Source organism: Poecilia mexicana, unplaced genomic scaffold (assembly GCF_051168715.1).
Source record: "Poecilia mexicana isolate PSO_F unplaced genomic scaffold, ASM5116871v1 scaffold_14, whole genome shotgun sequence".
Taxonomy (NCBI): Eukaryota; Metazoa; Chordata; class Actinopteri; order Cyprinodontiformes; family Poeciliidae; genus Poecilia; species Poecilia mexicana.
The window spans coordinates 2,720,058-2,742,220 of NW_028263383.1; the positions used below are offsets into that span (position 1 = coordinate 2,720,058).

The window sequence follows — 22,163 nt, forward strand, 5'->3', positions numbered from 1 at the left end:
AAACTTAAATTAAACATTTGTTTTTGTGGTAATGCAACAAAGTTCAAGGGGTATTACTTTTTTTTCCCAACTTTTTCCATCTCTGTGATAGCAAATGATAAATTAATCAAAATTTGCAGGTGTTAAATGTTAAATCATTGTTTGCAGGAAAAATGCATCAACACAGTCAGATTAATCAGTTTGATAACAGATCTGTGTTTTTTTCCTCACTCTGCATTCCTTCCAGGGGCTGTTCTGAGTGTGTTAACATGGTTATCGACTGATTCTGCAACTTTTCCATAAAGTTGCAATGAGAGCAACTCAAAAGGAGGTTGAAAGTTTCACTCATTTAAATAAGCGACGTGCCACCTAGAGCTGCTGAAATTCCAATTACAGAAACGCCCTTGTTATAAAATACAATCTGCAGATCCATTTGGAACCATTAATAATGCATGCTCTGCAACCCGAAATCCTCCCACTTTAGCGCTTGTAGGGGTCCTTTTAAGATCGGGGTCCCTGTTGCTTTAAATGTCTCTCAGGAACACCCAGAGAAAGCTCTTTTTTCCTCTCTTCTCTTTTGTTCACTCCTCTGAAAGTTTGCACCTTTCTCTGGCCACACACGCAGCGTAAAAAGTGAAGCCACAGTTAGTCTCCATGCTTAATCCACTGTTTTGATTTAAATATATTTCCTTTGTAAACTAAGGTAAAATTTTCTAGCATTTGCATCAACTTGCATTTCTTTCTCCTTTGTGTTAGCTGCATTTTCTCTCAACTGTCCCACATGTGCGGTTCTTTAGTTTCTAGATTGGAGCATGCAAAAAAAAAAAAAAAAAACATCTAAACTTTAGAGTCAGCCAGCCTGCCTGGTGTTTCTCGAAGCTTTCTCTCCCTCCATTAAAGAAAAGCGCAGCTTTTATCGCTCTCATGACTGGATTGTCCATGCTGGGTCCAGAAATGTTCCCCTCTGCTTTTGTTCAAACATTTCAACGTAAACTGCATCTGGTATGATTTAGAACCGCACAGCTGAAACAGGGAGAGTTGCTGCTTAACAATGTTGCAACATATGAGATTCTCTGCTCAAAAACAAGCAGTATCAATGAATAACTCCTACAGAGAAGAATGTGGCAGTTTTTCCACTTCTTAGAGTTTCTCTCTCTTTTTAAAACAACTTATTTTGCTGAGGAAGTGATTTCAGTTCTGTACTGAAATCTTGGATTCAAGTGACTGAAGTCACTTCTTACCAAATGGTGCCCTCTAGTGGACAAATTCTGGATTACTTTACCGCAGTCATTAATTTTGTCAATCACTGCGCTTGTTTGTGATATTATTACATATTTATTAGGCATCTGATTGGGCAAATATTTATTGAAAAACACTTCATTCAAAATTTAGTAACATGGTTGGTTGCTCTAATGGTAGCCAAATTGTTTTTGTCTAGGTGTGACGACAAAATGCAAATGCGCAAATTTTATTTTCAGTGCTAACACGAGCAACAGAAGTCATTAATGCATTTATTAATGATAAATGATTCATTTATACTTAGCAATTTGTGCGATGAAATTATGAATGGAGAATATCATTTAATTCCTGACAAAATATAAACATCTTTATTTTTATATTTACAATATATTTTTTCAGTTCTTGTAAATTCTAAATAAATTGAACATTTCAAAGAATTTTTCCTTTTTTTAAAAAAAAAAAGTTCGTTAATTGTAAAGAATGCTTCATGATTCTACCTACAAGTTTTGAGCTTTTTAAAATTTGTATCTTGCCTGAGAAGCAGGACGCTGACGGGCGCCCCCTGCTGGTTTAGTTTCCTGGCTGGCTCTTGGCGTCATAGCATAAATATGGGATGCAGTTTTCTTGAATTTGCCATCTACATCTTATTGGCAACCTTGGAAGAGGAGTGTATACAAAAAAACAAACAAAAAAAACAATCCATCTGCCTTTCAGAGGCATAATCTGAAATGTGAAAATATTCAAAATAGATTTAATTTGAGTAAATTTATCCAGTGGGAAAAACCAACTTATCTGCATGATTTTAGTTCTCACACACTCCTAACTTGATGTGTAAAACAGACGACCAGGAACACATTAGAAATTAGCAAAATTAAAATTTAATTGTAACTTCATTGATAGAAAATGTAGAAGTGAATACAAATATTTAAAAGTAGTAAAAAAAAAAAAAAAGAATTATACAAAGGTAGTTAACTTTGTAACACTACTGTGTCCTCAGGAACAACTTGTCAGTTTTGAGCTAACGTGTAAAACGGAAAGAAAATAAGAATATCATGTTTCAGTTAATAGGTTTATAGGCAAAGTTTCAAGAAAGCAGATATGTTAGCAGCATTTAGTCAGTATCAAAAGTGAATCGCTTAAACATTCGTACATGCTCAGGACTCTTTCTAGGCAAATTCTTTTCAATTGCTTGAGAAAAAAGGCAAATCAGCCAAAACATGGCAGAAACTTGGTGCTTGTAAACATTTAGACCTGGTGAAAACAACTTCCTGCAGTTCAGAATGGGAAAATAAGTGAAGTGAATTTGAAGATGGCTTAATTTTGGTTGCATACAAGGCTTGTCTGAGTGTTTCAGAAACTGAATAGCATCTCTGAATGCACAACATATCGTACCTTCAATGGAAAAGGCTGCAAACCACAATGGGCGCCACTGCTGTCGGCTAAGAACAAGAAACTGCGGCTACAGTTTCTTGTTCTTGCTCATTAAAATGACAAAATAGCATATAAGATCAGAGGAGTCTTGATTTGAGCTGCTACATTCAACAAGATTTGCATCATGACATTGTAGACAAAAATCTTTGCAGATTGTTTCAGACACTTTGCTGAAAGTGCACCATGAAGAATTAAAACAACTCTGAAGACAAGCACACGTGCTAGAAGGTGTAGCTAAGAAAGTAAGTGCACATTGCAACAGCGACTTTGCAGCCTAAGGAATACTGTTTATTTTTGCTTAATACTTAATTTGGACCAGTTACATTATATGCACTAACTTTAATCCTGTTAATGTAGAAAGCAGCGGCTTATGGAGAGGCAGAGAAGGCACCATGGAAGCCATAAGCCATGTTAACAGGCACGTTAGCTCTTCCCAGCTCCTCAAACGTTTTTGCATCCAAAACCAGGAGAAATGTCCCTTTATCCTGCAGAGAGAGTGAAGAAAATCAGGCATGGAAAGGACACTCAATTCAAACAAACAGAAAACCACTGCAGCCCGTCTTTTGGTGACATTAACCCTTCAGTAACGTAATATAAGTGCAGCATACCGCTTTTAGCTTAAAAGAAGGAAATGAATCATCTTACAGTCAACATGAATTTATATTAAAACTAACATAAAAAGCGTTCCAGCACTGAAGCTTAACTTAAAACTTAGTCTGTGATTAAAGCAATACTTTTTATAAATTGGTTTAGAGTAGCCTAATTTTTATTAGGATTCATTTGTATAAATTTATACACGTAGTCAGTATTTTCCTGTATATTTCTGGGACACAAACATATTTGTGTGAAGTCCACAGGAACAAGCAAATGACAGACTTTTCATGTTCCAATATTTTAATATTAATACAACCTGTGTTTCTCTTGCAATAAAATATATTCAACAATATCAAAGTGGACACTTTGTGTGATTTCCTTGAGGAATATTTATTCCTCAAGGAAATAAATATTTCCTTGAGGAAATGTGAAAATCATAGATTTTTAATTGAGTAAATGTTCAATCTTAAACTAAATCCCCTGACTTTAGACAGTTCTGCACTCAAACTCAATGGTAAAGTATTGCACTTATCTCCATGTAACTGTTTCAGTAAAATTCAGTATCGGGCCTGACATGGGGAGTTTTACCTGTGAAGGTGTGAGGACCACCGACAGGATGACTCCAGCATCCTCATCCACAGCATCAGGCGACGGCACAAACACCGGCTCTGATGGGTAGAAGCCCTTCTGGTGCCAGACCTGCAGTCATTTATATCCCACACATTACATTTAGGTTTTCTTTGACATTTAAATAATATATTTTTTAAATCCTTATTTGTTTTTTTGTTGTTTTTTTTAGGATCAGAGCCTCTGTGGTTTCTTGCAAATAATTTTACAAACCTATTATTATTTTTGCCTTAATGTTGACTAAGAAGAAATGCCTCCCCAAATGTCTTAAGTAACACTGAGCATCACTACCTTAACCTTTATCACTGTTTGTTTGTTCTACCAAGTTATTTATCATGTCCATTGTTAGCTTGTTCTGCAGGTTTACAGAACAACATGTTGCAGAACCCTGGTCGAAGCATACAGTTGTTGATGGTACAGTGCATCTTCCAAAATGAACATTTAGCAACACGAGCACACCTTAAGTGTCTTGTCCTTCAAGTCCATCTTGAGCAGGGAATCTCCCACCATGTGTCCGAAGCCACAGCCGTAGAAGTAACGATACGGTCTGGTGTTAAATTTGCTGTAGTTGATTTGTGGAAACTCCAGGCCACCGTACTCGTTCAGGTCATCTCCATGGAGATTCTCGTGTTGGCAGAAAACCTGTTGGCGAAGACAAGAGCAGCTGTGTGTTGCTAAAGTTAGACACTCATTGAAAGAATCATTAGGCTTTGTTCAGTCAAATTCAACAAAGTTGGACACATTATGCATCACTAGAATGTGTTTGTTTTTATTTATACGTTTTATTACTGGCTCTGATGTTTGGTGAGTACTCGACTAATTTTTTTGTAAAATCGTTTTTGTTTTGGTTTTTTTGCCGTGGTCGTTCACACTTCCAAATAAATGCAACCTGTATATGTTCTGCAGTGTGAACGGCAAACGACCTGAAAGTCTCCGCCATGCGCAGTAGAGGGCGCAATAGCGTCACACAGAGATAGCATGCCCTGCCAACCGCCATAAAGAAGAAGTGCTCAGTGTTTGCTGAAATAAACATTGATGCTAACGGTGGAGCATAGATTTTGAAGTTGTTGTCCGACCGACTTTAACAACTTAATCATATTTATAGTCCGTCATGGTTGTTGTTTTTCTTCCCGCTTGCGTGTATCAGGACGCAGAATAGGGAGATTTGTCGAGTATCAGTGACGTTCAGGTTAGATGAATGCGACCTGGACGTTAGGTCACATTTGAATCGGATCGGATATCGAAGTGGTCTGGGTCACATTTGAAAAAAGTCCGACCTGTGTTGTTCAGTCTGTGATGAAAAAGTCAGATACAGGTCGCATTATGTCAAAAAATTTGTAATCGGGTCACTTCAGGCTGCAGTGTGAAGCCAGCCTCAAACTTTTTGGTTGGTTGATATCTGAAAATAGGCATAACTGCAGTTTGGTGTGTGCAGAAAAACGATAAATTGTCTTTTTATATCCAATATTTCCTAATATTGGAGAGCTTACTTGAGATTTTCTCTAAAGTTCCAGTGACATACAACAAATCTTGTGTTTGTAACACAGTAAAATGTGAATTTTTTAAGGGGATTGAATATCTCTGGGATGCACTGTAAATCCCTCTCACCTTGTATTCACTGATTTTGACGCATGTTGCTTTGCTGGAAGGCCGAGTGTTCAAGTTCTGGTTTGTTGGGGTGTGACTGGTCACATTTAGGGGCAGAACAAACCGCCGTGGGAAAGTCTTGTCTTTGGTGTTATACAGCTGGAAAGATCACAGAGGAGCAGAATGTTATAGTGTCTTTAATCAAAGAAAGTATGGAGGTTGACTGATTGTCTGAACGGAGAAAATAGGTTGCTCAACACAGTCTGGTTATGTTGTTTTACTGACTTCATCTAGTGCCTCTCCTGATTTGCGTAAGTTCTGGATGAGGTAATTGCTGATGGCCTGGCCGCCATCTGAGCAGCAGATATCCACCATCAGAAAGCCGTCCTCCTCGAAGGCATTGATCTGATGGAAGGTGGAGATGGCTTTGGTGTGATACTTCATTGGAATGACCTACAGAGCAATAAACAAAATCATGAACTTTATGAAATTATGACTTTTGGTTTTAATTTTAATTCTTGCTTCTCATCAGACCTCTCCTGAACGCTTGTCAATGAGATGGAAAACAGTTTCCTGGTTTGGATCCCAGTATATTCCCTGATTCAAAGCCTTTCCTCTGATCTTGCAGGTGACTATCTTCAGGAGGTCCATCTTAATTGGCTGCTCGATGAAAACCACATAGTTCTCAGACATGGCTGGTACCAGAAAGAATGGCAAGGAGAGAGGTATGTTAGAGCTGAAAGCAGAAGCAAATGGAAAAGAGTTCAAAGAAGAGGTACCACGAAGCACGGCTTTACCAAAGCTGTGGTAGTAGGAGGGATGGGACTTGTTTGCTGGAACAATTGAACAAAGGACTTCAGCTCCCTGCAGGGTGTCTTTGCTTTCTGTTTTCTCAGGGGGGACTTTGATGATGTTGTACAGTGTTCCTAAAACATAAGATAAATCATTGGCTTTGTGGTGAAATTTATAAGTTTTTATTTAAAAAAAAAAGTTGTTTTTTTTACATATTTGTTAAAACTATCACTATGTCCTTACAGTATAATTTGAGTAGTAATATGTGAAAAAAACAAAATTCTTACAGTGCTACTATCGCCAACCATTCAGTGCCAGAGCGCATTAAGTTCCAATTTTTGACGCTAATGGAACCCCATAAAAAGGAAGGTTTCCAGTTTGCTATAGTTGCTAATGGCGGAGAAGCAACTTACCGTTACAGAAAAACAGTTTATCCACCGTTATCGATGGCTATGCTAAATGTAGCAGAGCAGAGAACAAGCGGGAGAATCTGGTAGTTTTTTTTTCTTTTAATAAAAAACTTTGATTGTCAGGACAAAGTGACAATTTTTTTTTAAAAAAGTAAAAATTATTTTTATAAAACTTATGAAAAATTAAGATGTAAAACAGTAGAAAATGTGTGCTTCACTAATGAATTGGCCTGACCTCTGCTTCCATAGGAGTTGCCCATATTGTAGGCAGTGCCGTCTGGGTCATAGTGGGGATGAGCAGTTGCTCCATTCACAGCAATGAACTTGCTCCAGTCAACCTGTAAAGCACAAGTAATGTCACAAAGTAGTGCACAGCGGTGAGTTCCAACAGAAATGTTCAAGTCTTGCCCCTGAATTAGATTTAGGTCTGGACTTTGACTCAGTCAGTCTTCCATTATAGACACATCTATAGATTTATTTTATGGAAGAGGAGCCTCCCAGCAAAGACCTTTTGAACAGAAATCAGAAGATGATGATCGTAGCTTCTAAAACTATTACATGATGGAAAAATATGTTGCACAACATTTTAAAATGGAGGAATCACCTCCAAGCTCTTTGTGATGACTATAATAGTACCTTTTCCAACATTTCCAGGTTTTCCGGGTTCACTTTGTGCATGAAATTTGTCTCGGTGCTGACATAGTAGTCACCCTTGTATTTCACAAAGCTCACACTTGCATTATCTGTAGGTTCTGGAACAGAAGAAAACATAACTCTAGCTTCTTTTATGTTCATGAAACAGAGTTTTCAGCTTGAACTTACTGTGTGGAGTTTGGTTATGTAAAACATTTTCTCCTCCCTTGCGTCCTGCTATATTTTATTATGCAACTGCAGCACAGAAAATTCCTTAAGAGGCTTTTCTCCAACACAGCTGGAGTACAAAAGAGTTTGAACAAGCAAAGACTTTAAAAATATTTTGTGCACACTTAATCAGAACTAGATAGCTAGCTCTTCTCAAATGTTATAGTTTCTTTTATAAATCCAAACTCTTTATTCTTGCTTAAAATAAGATTGAAAATAAGAAGGAAACACTAAAACTGAGAAGGATTCTTAGAGAAGTAAACTTTGTTCATTCTTCTCCATCCTCTGTCAAATCAATATCTAATAATCCACCCACTGCACTCACCCATCATCTCAAAGCGAGAGAGAAATCTCTGGAAGAAGTTTTTACATGGATCAGGCATTGCCAGGGTACCGAACTCTGACATCATGATGCGGTCTCGCTCGCTGTTCTTCTTGTAGGCGTCGCTCTGTAGGAAGCGACTCTTATACGTCACCTGGCCGTTCTGGATCTTAAACTGGTGAAGCATGGCCATCCCGTCAAACCAGTGGTTGTAGCTGTTGGCAAAAACAAATGCTGGGCTGGATGTATAGAATTATATTTTGAAGAAAACAAACTGAGACCAAGCAGAACCAGAATGATGCAATCCAAGCTGATTTCCATACTCACTGCGTATTTCCAAACTCAAACTTCCCTGGTCCATTGCGGAGGAAATTACCATTGATCCAGGATGGGATAGTGCCTTCAACTGTGGTGGTGATTGGTTCAGGGGTTTCCTCTACTGTGCTGATAAGAGGAGCAATGCTCTCTAGTCCTGTAACTACTTTGGTCTTGGCAGTAGGTTTGGCCACATCTGCAGAAAACACAGCCAGTATCTTAATTACACTCTATGGATATTAAAGTTCAGCTATAACTATTACTATTATAACTTTTATTTCTCTATCAAGCATCATTCATGTGCTTAGTTGAGGGATACCTAGTGCAATACATTGCTCTTAACAATAAAGCTGTTGTGATGTGGATTAGAAATCTTTTCCTTAAAGCAAGAAGATAAGGGATTCGATTCCGGGCTCAAGGTCTGTCTGCATGGTCTTAGTGTGTTTACTTCACATACAAATGGTCTCTCACCAAGTACTATGGTTTCCTTCCACAGTCCAAAAATGTGTTATGCTTGTTAAATTAAATAGTCCCCCTAAATTGACCTGTAAAGTCATAAACTGACTTTACAGAAGTCAATTTATGCTGGACGAGCCCCCGTTTGCCACACCTGACAAATGGGGGCTCGTCCGGGATAAATTGAAAATTGAATAACTAATTAGGCTTTTTTGGGGAAACAGCAGATCTCAAACTGAAGGCAGATGAAGTCCCTAAATAATTGACTGTTGTTTAGATGAATAATAATTAATGCAAAGAAAATTTATTTTAGAGCAGTTTTAGGCTTTTGCTGTCAACACTTAAAACTCATCATCTTTGTTGGTCTTCAACCATAGAAAACATCCACATGGTTTGCATGTTTCTGCACAGTATAACTGCTTTTCTAGTTACAAAACTCATACATGTTGTTTCTCACAGAATATGTACCTAAACACTGTTCAGAAAATGTTGCACAATATGTTTATGAAAAAAAAAACGTTATTTGTAATATTTAGCTTTGGTAAAACTATAAAATATGTGTAAAGCAAAATACAATTGCATAACCATGACTTGCAAAAATAGTGTGATTTGTTGAATTTGATTGAACTCTGAAGATAGTTGCAAAAGTTAAGAAAAATCAATAGTTTTATTTACTGGATCACTGGTGGCCTTCTTGCACAGTCACTCTCTATAAAACATTCACATTGAAATGTTCAGCCAGACATGCATTTATTTTCACTCACCCCTGAGAAACAAATGATTGATTCTCATCTGACTTTGAGTACTAAACAAAATCTGACATATGAACCCAATAAAGATCACACGGTTCCTGTTCCCTCTGTTTCTGTAGGCAGCTGTTTTGTTTTTCATAGAAACAGTAAAAATGTAGCTGACAAGTCAACTCCCACTCTCCTGAGGGTTCACACTGCAGGATTATTTCAAGGAAGAGATTGCCAAAATGAAAACTCAACATTACTCAAAACAGAATTAGTCTCAACTGAACATCTTTCCAAAAGTGTGGCACTGTGCTAAAACGTAAATTAAACATCATAAAATAATAAAACTGACTTATTAGAGACACAAGCTTACAACCAATGTCTAAAAAAAAACAGCTTGACAACTAATCGATTAAATACAAACGCTGAATTGCAATTGTGCTTTAAAGTAGCAATAATGTTAAATCTGAGCTTTAAATTTGAGAGAGGAGTTACTGTCTGTGTTGGAGGAAGATAAACATCTTTGATTTATGAAATTTGTACCATTTATTGGGAGCTTAGCAGAGCAGTCTTTTCTTCCTGGTGTTTTCGGTAGAGAATATTTTTTAATTTGGTTTAACAACACATGAATGTTTAACCATAGCGTATATCCTGTGGAGGAAAGCACTGAACTTTTAGCCATAAAGACACCAACACATTTTTTTTTTTTTTTACCAAGCTCTCCTTTCCAATGTGTTTCTGTATTTACAGTCCAGACTCCAATGTTGCCTAGCTACAGCATAAACAGGATTTCAGCCATCTAAACTTGATCTTTTCACTTTTTCAACAGCTGGTTGCCTGCAACACAGCAATTAGACCATAAACTGACTCTCCACACAACATGGAGATGGATACCATCTGTTGCTGTGGGAACAACACTCTTCTCTACCAGGAAGGTACGCCATTTTCCTAATAATACTACTCTAAGGATGTTTGCTTAGAAAAACAACCTTAATGCACACCAGCAGTCCTCATTTGGTAATTCACTCAGATAAAATCAACTTAGCTCAGGACCATGTTGACGTGTTAACAGATAAGAGAAGGACTTTACAGAATCAGCTGGGCCAAAACAGCTTCATTGTTTAGAGCAATGTGCTGCACTAGCTGTCCCTCTATCAGGTTGGTTTCTGCCAACTCAGGTGAGCGTCAGCAGTCGCTCAGGTCTACATTCACATGTCCCACATGTGCACCCAGACCTACGCATGTGTGAAATAGGCCAGGGAGGAGTTGAAGATGCAAGCTGAAGCTGAATCTGATTTTATGCAGTCTCAGTATCTCCTTCTATCAAACTCTTTGTTCCTTCCGATCAAAACTGAATTTGTGCTTTTTATATATTCTAAAATTCATTCTGGTGCAACTGAACTCTGCATGTCATAAGGATGAAAAAAGGGTCACAATATGTCGAGTCAGACAGAGGTTCCTAGAATCAAATGTTCAAAGCACAGGGAACTATTTGAAACTGCTGCAGATGTCTGTACACACTCTTCAAACAACTGTGTATGAGTTTTATTTTTGGCATGCAGTCTAGGAGTTTAACAGAAATCTCAAGTTTCTGATTACTTCTGAAAACTGAATTTCAATAACATTCATAAACGGGATTACACTTTGCAGAAAGAGGTACTATTGCTTTGTAGTAGAAGTAGCATAGTAGATTTAATAGTACATATTTTTGTTTTTTGTCTTCTGTGCTACTACACTATAGTTTTGCTTTTCTAGTTGTGCAGTTTCCCCTAAAAGAGTTAAAATGGTTTGTTTATTGTAGCTTTTCAAACACACTAAATGCCAGTCTTATAAAAACCAATATCAGTGTAAAAACAGCTCAAATAAAAGGCATGATGCCTGCAACCAAGTCTTAATTTAATTTAGGAGAAGTGCTAGTGAGAGAGTGTTGTATTCAAACAAGATGCAGCATATAAAGGTGAAACCTGATACCTCCAGAGTTTAGCTGCAAAAAGAACATTATGTCCTACAAAGTCCACAAAAAAAACCCTAAGCTGATTTTTAGCATATGTTAAAAAAAACTTGTATAAATTAGACATAGTAAAGCTCTACTATAAGATCAGTGTGCAAGTAGCCATCTTGAAATCATAGTGAAAGCACAAGCAGGTGAACAGCTGCTCTCATTCTTTCTTAAAGTACAACATGCAGGAAGCTCACCTGGATTCGCCACCTCAACAGGAGCCATCAGAATGGATGGATGGATGCAGATCCTCTCTGCTTTATCTGAGATCTGTCCGATTATAAAACGTTTATAGCTGTGTGGGAAGGGTTTCTTATATGCTGTGCAATTGCTCCGCCCCCTCCTGATGTCAGCTCAGCTCTGTGGGCTGTTGTGCAATGTCAGCCGAGTGTGCAGCACAGCGAAGCTGCGGCGTGCGGGGAATTAACCCTCTGCTGTGGTGGCAGGCTGCTGCAGTAAGGGAGACGTGTGCATTTAGTATAGTTTTATTTAGCATTTTCTCACATACATACCAAGTTACACCATTTTACATAAGTGGTAGGGAATAGGTTTCTGCATTTTCTATGTTCAGAGTCACAGTTGATCTTGTGTGTGTTGTCTTTTTAGGATACGCTTGGTTAGCTGTGTTTTCAAGCAACAACAGGGTGCCAGACCTTTTTAAATTGGTGAACAGATGGAGGCTACAACTCATCAACCTTTTACATCTGTTTTTTTTTTATTATTTATTTATTTATTTTATTTTTTGCAGAATTTAGTAACTTACTAATGATCTAAATGACCAGATATTTACAGTATTTCAAACTCAGATATTTGCTTGATATGAAAATGTATTTTTTTCCATCCTTGGATGAATTGGTTGTTTTATTATGTGCATAAACAGCTAAGTGAAGTATCAGCAGCTTCTCTCAGGCAGTCAGCTGTCCATATGGGCAGCAGCTTTCAATCCAGATAATCTTTGCTGTAGGATTAAAGCGAGTCCAGAAAGCTTCAGGAGGAGAAGCAGGACGGTTTCCCAGCTAATATAGACCCAGTCACATATCAGGTACTGTAGTCCTATATTTTGCAGTCACAACATTATATTTCATGTTCTACATTGCGATTAGTTTTAAAATAATGCTCTACAGTTTAGCAGCGAGTTGTTTTAACACCCTCGATCTAGTTTATCCGACCAGTGTACTGACCTACGAGCGATTCTAATATTTATATTGACTGAGTGACTTTAAACTTTGCAGCAGCCAATATTTCATAAATACTGAACTGTAGATGTACACAAAAAGTAAACTTTGAGAAATGTTTATAAGACGGATGCAAATACAGACAATTGAGCAATGTTAACCTGGAATTAATTATTGATGGATTATTCATGCATGCAATAAATAACTGACTGGAACAGATGGAAAATTTTAAATGATAAATATTTTAGCTTAAAAATTAACTTAAAACTACGATACTGGATTTACTTTCTCAATTACTTTCTTACCTTGAATTAAACTTGAATTTACAGTTTCACTTATTTTTTTTTTACTATTTTATATTTCAAAGTTACAGTTTTTTTTAAAAAAGTAGATAAATCTACAAAATTTATGAATGCAATTTATTTTAGTTTGGTCCTCCTGGCCCCCTGTCGACGTGAGAAAATACTCTGTTGAGACAGACTTCAGTGAACAAAGAAGTATTTAATTTTAACCAAGTCCACATCAGGAATGACAAATCTGTGCTGTAATCCGGAGGAATCTCATGTCGATGTCGAAGAATCCCCGCTGATCCTTAAACACAGGCTCTTTTATTGTTTTCCACACAGCATCTTTACATTCCTCAACGCATTAGAAGCCGTCTTTTCTACAGGCACATACTCCTCTAATTTGGCATCAATCGACCACATCAATCAACTGATTGCTAAATTAAAATGATGTGTAATCATGTATTTTAAAGTTATTTTTGAAAAAATCTCTCTCACTGTAGTGACTTACCTACATACCTCCGCTTTGCATCTAATTTTAGCAAATTTCCCTTTAATGTGTGTTTTTTTTAATTAGCGTATCTTTGTTTTTCACAGGACGTCATCTTCCATATTTTTGTGATGCCCTCTTCAAAGAGCTCCGCTCACTGGACTTTGTTGGAGTTATTCGGCCAGCGGAGGCTCCTGGGTTTTGGCGCCATACTGGCATGGCTCATCCTGTTCCATCTGCTGGTGAATGTGTGGCTGCTCTGCGTCTTCACCAGCCTCCTGGTGGTTCTTGGTGGTTGGCTCGGGTCCCGAGCTGCCCTGGACGCTAACAGCTTCCTACATCTGGAGCATTTTTTACCCCTGGGGAAAGTTAACCCTCCTCTGTGTTCCCCTGAGCATGAGTGGAGGCTGAACCATGAGATCCACTGTGCGGTCCACAAGGCAGTACGTGACTTCGTGTCTTCGTGGTACCGCACCCTGCTTCCTGAGGTGGAAGGAGAGTTTGAACGAGCCGTGCGTCACTCGATGCTGGAGTCTGTGATGGAACTGAAGGAGCGTGCGCGGCGAGTGGACAGGAAAGCCCTGGTTCAGCGGCTGTTGGAGCTGTATGGCTGCCACCTGCAGAGCTACATGACTGTCAGGCAGATCCAGTCGGCGCAGAAGGAGAGCAGCGGCCTGTGGCAGCTCTACAGTAAAGTCGAGTCTCCTCATCCAGCCGTGAGCAGTTCCACCGCTGAGCTCAACTACGCCAGAGCTTTGGTTAAACTTGTGTTGCATGTTCTGGTCCCATACCCTCAGATGGAAACGAGGACCGGAGGTTACATGGTGACAGAGCTCATCACCTGCAATGTGCTGTTGCCGTTGATAGGCAGGGTTTCCGATCCCGACTGGCTCAATCAGACCATCGTGGACATATTCACCAAATCCAGAGAATCGCAGGATATTAGCGTGGATGACCCCTCTGTTGATGCACTGTATAAATGTCATGAACATGAGGAGTCATGGACTACTTGCAAGTCACTGTCTGTGTCAGATCAGACCGATTTCAGCTCCAAGAACACCTCTGTTGATTTAGATGAGCCTCAGAGCCAGAGTGCGATCTCTGGGACGGACTCGTCTCAAAGCAGCCTGGTCAGCCTGACGTCTCCCAGCCGAATGTCCAGCTACCACGCAGGCTTCAACACACCGTCCAAGATGAACTGCTGCTCGCTCACATCGGGCCAGTATAAACAGTCATCGGAGAGCAAAACCATTTCTGCAGACCCACTTATCCATTCGGACTCAGACGATAACCTGACAGGAAGTGTTTGCGACTGCGCTCCCACCACCAACCTCTGCAACCTTCTCCCCGTAAACGATGAAGAAGCCTGCGGTTGTTTTCGACCTCTGAGAAATTTTGGATCGAAGGTGGTTGAGCCCAAACACTCCCTGTGGCCAGCTGGCATTGCGCAGGACAAATCCCCAGTTTGCCCCCCAAAAAAGCTTTGCCTGACCACGTACAGCTTCGACCTGTCCAGCGGCCCGACTATGACGCCATTCAGAGTCCAGAACATTCACATTTCTGGCACAGTCAATGTGAAGGAGCAACGGAGCACCGGCACACATCCATACACACTCTACACTCTCCAGGTGCTTTTACTTACTGTTTGATGAATTTATATTAGATTTTCTGAACTATTACTATGATGATAATGACTGGAGATCCTTAACTGGAGACTTTATTTGATCAGTGTACATTATAATGGTTTAAAATATTGATTAGAACGACATCCCAGCTCTAAATTGCATCAATGTGCAAATAGAATAAAATATCTTATGGACGTCAACATGCTATTGAGTCATTGTTGGGGAAGTTGGGCTTTTGTTTGTACAAATGGACATTTTTAATATCTTTATTCAGGCAAATTTAGGACAAGACCAGCAAGATAAACAAAGTCCAGTTTTGAAACTTTAATTTCATCTTGGATCTGGTAACAGGTTATTTCTTGTCTAATTAGAAAAGATCAAGAGGGAAAATGTCAAACTGTATAACAACAGAAAGATTATTTTAGCTCAAATTAAAGGTTTCAGGAAAAATAATCTTTAACCACATTATTAATCATTTTAATCTTTAAGAAAACCACATGCTTAATCTTACTCTCCCATTACCAGTACAAGATTTAAAAAAAAGACTTATGTAACTCCTGATACAAAATGATCTTTATAGTTGTCTGACATGATCAAAAGTTTAACAAATTCTTACTCTAATCAAAGCTAAGCTAGTTTTTACAACATACTTTTATGTACAGGTGTGTGTGTGTGTGTGTGTGTGTGTCTATTTGTTAGCCATGCAGTTTTACGTTTATATGACCAAATCAAAACTAAAACCCACGTTTTTTTTTTTTTTTTACAGTTTGAGACGGTGGCTGATGGTGACTGCACAGCCGCTGCACCACTGGCAGTGGGTCACTCTGTTAACCGCAGATACAGCGAGTTCCTCAACCTGCAAGCACGCTTGGAGGAGAAGCCGGAGCTCAGGAAACTAATCCGAAGTGAATGACGAATTACTTTCACGTCAAGTAAATCTTATTATTCCATTGAGAGTGCATCTTTATCTATAAATGGAATGCTTTTCAGATGTCAAAGGCCCAAAGAAAATATTTCCTGACCTTCCTTTTGGCAGCCAGGACAGCGAGAAGCTTGAAGCTCGTAAAAGCCAGCTGGATACCTTCCTGAAGGCATGTTGAAGACGTAGGTCTTAAATGCAAGGCGGTATATTTTATGTGCTCATGTTTTTTGCAGCAATTAAACAGCATTCCTGAGACGGCCAACAGTGAAGACGTGCAGGAGTTCCTGGCCATCAACTCAGACGTTTGCACGTATTTTGGAAGAAAGCCATTAACAAAGTCAAGAATTGATAAGGTAGCTAAAAACAGACGGAAGGAGTCAGATTTAGAGTATCGCAAACCTTGATTATGTCTTGTACTGTTTAACTTCTTAAACTTGCGACCGAAGATGATGGAAAACGCTTTAGATACTCTGAGGACAGCATTCCCTCATCCTGAGCTTTTCAGTCCAACCGAAGACATTGAGGGTGATACTGACGGAAGAACAATGGACTACAGAAAGTACAGGTGACAGCCCTGTTTGGTCAGTACTCTGTGCAGTCATGCCTTTGAAAAGATATATATGAAACGTTATTCTGTTTGTTTCTTTATGTCGGGCCTCAGGAGGCTTTTCCCAAGTAAAGTTTCTCCATCGCTCAATATTCCAGATCTCCATCCTAAAGTGACATACTGCTTCAGTGAAGGCAGCTCTGTGAGATAACACACTGAACACATTTGTAAAACGTGTGCTCCAGGCAGAAATCAGACAGAGCTGACATGTTCCTCCATTTGTTGTGACTGTTCAGGTGCTCAATGGCATGTCACTGTGTGGCTTGGAGAACTTCGTCAGAGAGCAGGAAAGGCTTATTGGTGGGCCAAACATGACAGAAACAGTCAAGCCGAGCTACGAGCTGAAAGCTAAAGACAAGAAGATATCAGGGAAAACTCATGGGACAGGTTGGGATAATGATACAGTGCCCTGCAAAAATATTCAGATCTCTGCTCCTCTAATAAGCCTTTGTTGAAGTAAACCATGAAGAGTATGTTTAAAGTTTGCTGAGAGTCGTGGAAAACACAGCAAACGTGTACACGAATGTTCTCTGGTGAAATGAGTGCACTTTTTGGCATTTTTAAGCCAGAAAATGGTGGAAAACTAACTTTCCTCGATCACTGTGAACACATCGTGCTACAGGAGAGTAATTGAAGCCGGTCAGAGTAGATGGTAAGGTTGATGGAGCTCAATAGAGCTGTGGGAAAATACTTTACTGTGCTGCTGGGAGGTAAAAAGCTACAGGGAATTAGTTTATATTTATGTTGTGGGATGACCCAGTCACAGTCCAGGCCTGAATCCAATTCCTTCTTTTGCAGGACTTTTTGTTGAAATGTGTTCTCCATTTAATCATACTGAGCCTGGGCTATTTTGCAAAAAAAGGAGCATTAAACCCTTAAGAACATGGACTCTACTTATAATTTTTAAAATTATTTTTGCAAAGTGCCTCAGGAGAATATTTGTTGTGAATTGGCGCAATATAAATAAACTGAATTTAACTGAATTAATTAGTTTACTTCTGAAGACAGGAGTTATCCAGGAGTAATGACATAATGTGAGCTCTATCTGAAAGCATGCCACACTTTACACATTTTTATTCAAGTAACAGTTGCAATTATTTCCTTCCAGTATAAAATTATCTTTCACTTTGCGCATCATCTAACATTCCAATAAAATAAATCAAAGTGTTTGCAATCTGACAAAAAAAATGTGAAAAACGACAATGAATACTTTTGCAAGACTGTAGCTTTATCTGTACTGTAGCGCAGCATTAACCTGCAGTGACTTAGTCTCTCCACTAGGGTGCGCTAGAACTCCGTCGCGTGGCCAAACCTGACCTAGTTGCGTTGTAGTGTCCGAACCATTAATATCAAACGTTTTTAAGTCGCTGTGTTGACATGATTTATCCGGTGCGTATTTGTGTCCACCGCAGACACAGCTGTGGCAGATGTTGCTTTGAACATTTTGTGCCTGCTGATGAAGGATCACTGGAGCTGGCTCTGCACAGAGAACATCCAGAAGGCCATCAGACTTCTCTTTGGTACCTTCATTGAAAGGTAGTTGTTGTTTTTTTTGTTTTTTTTTCGTCTGATTTTTCATAGTAAATACAAACAACACTTCAAACATATAAATAAATGGCAACAGATGCATTTTCCAAGCATTTTTTTTTTGTTTCTCTTATCTTCACATCTAGATGTGGGAAGCTGTAAAAATTGTTTTTGAAAACTGTTTTAGTTGTGTCCAACATGTTTATCAGAGACTCTAAACACGCAGTACATAGAAGAACCAGGACTTTCCTGTCTTAATCTTTATATTTGGGTGTGGCTTTCTTTTTATTTTTGGCAACAATTCATCAGGATCCCAGATTTGTGCTTGTTTATATCAGAGTTTGACTGATAAATTGACCAAAATGCCCACACTTAATATAAAAATCTAAACTATCCCATTTCCATTCCAGATGGCTGGACATAGGCGCTGCCCGCCTAACCAGCGCCCCCTGCTGGGTGATTTACCTCCAGGTCCTGCAAGAAGCTGTGTGGCCCGGTGGGACGCTGCCTGCTCAACCCCGGCCTGAACGAAGTGCTGCTGAAAAAAAGGAAACCAAGGATCAATGTCTGAACTGCCTGATGCAGCTGCTTCCTGGTCCGTAGCAGCTTCAGGGTTTAAATTTACCCGTTGTGAATTGAAAGGTGTCTCAACGTGAACTGAGTTTTTCTTTTGATGCCGTGACAGAGCTAATAGCTGATATGTTGGGAAGCGAGAAGTACAGACTGAGCTTGGAGACCATGCTGGAGTCTTTACAGGACTATCAGATAAACAAGTAAGTCATTTCGGAAAGCACCGTGATTCTGCTGGTTTAATAACCAGAGGAATTGAACAAAATGTGTTAATGGAGGTCTGATTCATGTATTTACGTCTCTTAGAGGCTCTTGACATTTGTCAGTGATTGTGTTCTTGTCTGCAGGCATTTGATCTACAGCATCTGTGACCTGCTGCTGGAGTTTCTGATCCCTGAGTCCAGCGATGTGACCTTTCAGAGATCTCTGCTGCAGAGCCTGACTAAAGACACGGAGAGAAACAGTCAACATATCTGATAAACATCTGGGACACACTGAGAAATGTAGCCATTTGATGCTCAGTGCACATTATAGTTGTCTGATGAATATAACAAGGTCATAAAGTCTATCGTGTACAATCGCCATGGAGTCATGGTGCAGCAGGTGTTACTGCAGAGGATAATAAAATGTAAGTATGCAGTGATATAAAGACAGAAGAAATGCTTTCAGACAGTAGCTCAGAAGAGAGAAATAATCTCATTTGTATATTTAGCTCGCTTAACCTGCAAGTTGGACCAGCTATGTTGTGAATACTTGAAAAGTTTGATAAATACAAATTTGTGCTCTTTTTCTTGCTTCTTCTTCTTTCTTTCATGTGTTTTTATCTATGGTGTTTCCCATAAAGTTGGAATATTTTTCTGTTTGTATTGTGGTTTAATTTTTAAAGCTACAAGTTTAAGTGCATGTCAAATATGTGCACTACATCTGCATGAATACTTTGTTTTCAAGACTCCAGGTGAATTCACTGTGAAACAAAGTATGGAAAAGCTGTTCATTCCCACTTTGGTGCAGGATGTGTGATGCTGTGGGCCTGTTTCTGGATCATCATTGTGTTTTTTATGGGTCATACAGGCAGTTACCCAGGGTGGCATTACAATGGGGGTTGCATGAGGGACAAAAAGACAAAAGCAACTTATCTGTGAGTTGCAACTTCAACAGATTTGTTTTTTCTTTCACAGTTAAGGATGAGTTGGCATCCCAGTGTATTGATTAGTGAAGATAGAAATGGTCAACAGGACAAAAGCAATGTTTCTCCAGGCCTTCTCATTCCCAAGACCCAAAAACTATATGTGACTGTGTGAACTAAAAAGTAGAAAGAATAAGAGAGTCCGTGCAAAGAGGATTGTTCAAAGATTTTTTCTGTATGTTCCAGCCTTGTGAAGAGAACACTGAGTGCTGCTGGATAAATGACTTTATACCAAGTATTAACATCCAGCATTTAAGTGTTTGAGACACTAGCGGTGTTGGCAAAAGACCACAAACGTGGCATTCAACTCTGGTGAATACATTAATTGAAATTAAGTATTTGTTTTGTCTTTTGATTCAAAAGACAGTTGTTTTTTACTCTGGATGATCATTTCTGGGTTCATGCATTTTTTCCCTCTTACATCCATAGCTGTCATAAAGATTTTCTGTTGTTTTTCCAGATGGATAATTTAGTTTTTATGTATATTTGTCATGCTACTTCAAAGATAATCCTGCTTTATAATACAACCATTATCCACATGGTTGCATCACATTGTTTAAAATTTGATCAAGGTTCTCAAAGAAATATTTTAAGTTGAAGCTTTACCCTAAAGTCTAGTCAGCTTTTCCCCAGAATGTCTTTGTATGAATACATTATTTAGACCTTAAGTTGAACTCTTAGACATGTTCACAATTAATGATTGATGTAAAATCTCTGATTAAAATTTAATCAGTAAAATGTGTCCAGCCAAAATGTCTAAGATCTTTCGGTCCCCCCCCCCTGCTTCACACCCCCCGAAAAACCCCTCTTCTTCACAACAAATTTCTTTGATGGTGATCAGATTAACACTTTAACTGAATGATTTATGAAACAGCAGTGCAAATATTTCTTTTACGTTCGACTCTAGTGGTAGATTAAGAAAGGAGGCCAAAATCCCCAGCATCTGTGAACTGCTTCCATGTGTCGGTCTAACTTCATCTGACAGGGCACAAAATGTTGTTTTAAAGCCTAACAACTTAAGCTCAACACATAACACAATAAATATGGTTTAAATTAATGCGTTTTCCCTTTCAGTCACTGTTGATCAATTTGTGTGGTCACTACTGTCACACTGCATGCTCTTAATATTTTGCAACTGACTGACACAAAGTGAGTTGCAACAACGAAAAAAAAAATTACACATATTGTGCAATGCATTGATACGAGTTGGGCCAGATTCATGCTTTCATCTTATTTATGCCAAAATCTGACTCCGCCATCTGAATGTTACAGATTCATTGGACTAGAAAAGCCTTTTCACACATATAATGTCTTTTTCAATCTGGTTTTAATTGTGAGCCTGTGTGATTTAAAACTCTTTTTTTTTTCTTTTCATGAAAGTGATGTCTTCTGCTGCAAAACGTTAAATATTTTGTGCATTTAGGGAAAGGCATTCTGCATACAACTGGTTGTAATAAGTGTTTTTTGGGACTGGTGCTGCCTTTTTGTCGTCTGACTATTTTGTGTGAACATGAGATGGTTATGTGTGGAAAACCTGCAGTAGATCAGCTCATATGACATTAACATGCCCTGTTCAAATTCAGGAAAATCCCCTTTTTCCATATTCTGGGCGTCTACTTGAACTTCAGATTACATTCAGCCCGTCTGCCCAAATGGATTGACTCTGTACCATGTGACTGGTATTTATGGTGTCTTATGTGTTTTCTACTATAATGCTATCATTGGACAGGTGGCTCTAATAAAGTGGCTGGTGAATTTAAAAGTAACAAAAGTTTGGTTGATCTTAAAGTGAAGTCTGTTCAAGAAGCATGTAGCGCACTTATTGCAAATGTGAGTTATCCTTTCAACGAAGCACAACCAGTTTATAGTCAACATTTCTAAATTACGTTTGAAACAAAATGACTTCTTTACCACCTTCCTGAATAGGAAAACATGGAAAACTGAGATGTTTGGTTTGAGACAATTATATTAGAGCATGACTAATCTGACTAGTTTTTAGTTGATTGGCTATTTGACTAAAAAAATTGATCAAAATGTAACATATATGATCTTATGAAGCATTGATCTCCTTGAAGAAAAGCTGCTGAGAGAATATAACTCTACAGCAGGGATTAAAACCTTTCTCCAGTCTAAGCAATGTGAATTAGAAAAGCAAAACCACAGAATCAGAGAAGCTGCTGTGAAAGTTTGGTCAATCGCATGTTTTATTTTTCAGGGTTTCAGCAAGAACTTAAACTTAAAAACAGGGAGTGTGCTGTGGTGGCGAAGGGTAAAGCATAACCCCATATGGAGGCCTCAGTCCTCGACGTGGCTGTTTAGGTTCGAGTCCTGGCCTGATGACCTTTGCTGCGTGTCTCCCCCTCTATCATTATCCACTTTCCTGTCTAATCACTCTCAAATAAAGGCTCCTACAGCCAATAAAACCTTA

General features: G+C 38.8%; 2 protein-coding genes across 2 annotated transcripts; one reads left to right on the forward strand and one right to left on the reverse strand.

Moving 5' to 3' along the window:
* Positions 1-2,080: 2,080 nt before the first annotated feature.
* Positions 2,081-11,694, reverse strand: bco2a (beta-carotene oxygenase 2a). Its single transcript, XM_014983544.2, has 12 exons — positions 11,547-11,694; positions 8,170-8,353; positions 7,846-8,057; positions 7,296-7,411; positions 6,895-6,997; positions 6,255-6,383; positions 5,992-6,152; positions 5,743-5,910; positions 5,479-5,616; positions 4,330-4,512; positions 3,832-3,942; positions 2,081-3,134 (listed from the first exon to the last, which is right to left on the reverse strand). The coding sequence occupies exons 1-12, from the start codon at positions 11,572-11,574 to the stop codon at positions 3,018-3,020; spliced, it is 1,650 nt and encodes a 549-aa protein (XP_014839030.2). The 5' UTR covers positions 11,575-11,694; the 3' UTR covers positions 2,081-3,017.
* Positions 11,695-13,405: 1,711 nt separating this feature from the next.
* Positions 13,406-20,792, forward strand: LOC106915734 (sorting nexin-19-like). The gene is made up of 11 exons (XM_014983543.2): positions 13,406-14,926; positions 15,690-15,828; positions 15,914-16,014; positions 16,079-16,198; positions 16,292-16,410; positions 16,507-16,594; positions 16,689-16,839; positions 17,865-17,988; positions 18,390-18,574; positions 18,665-18,752; positions 18,897-20,792. The coding sequence occupies exons 1-11, from the start codon at positions 13,430-13,432 to the stop codon at positions 19,024-19,026; spliced, it is 2,742 nt and encodes a 913-aa protein (XP_014839029.2). The 5' UTR covers positions 13,406-13,429; the 3' UTR covers positions 19,027-20,792.
* The last annotated feature ends 1,371 nt before the right edge of the window (positions 20,793-22,163 follow it).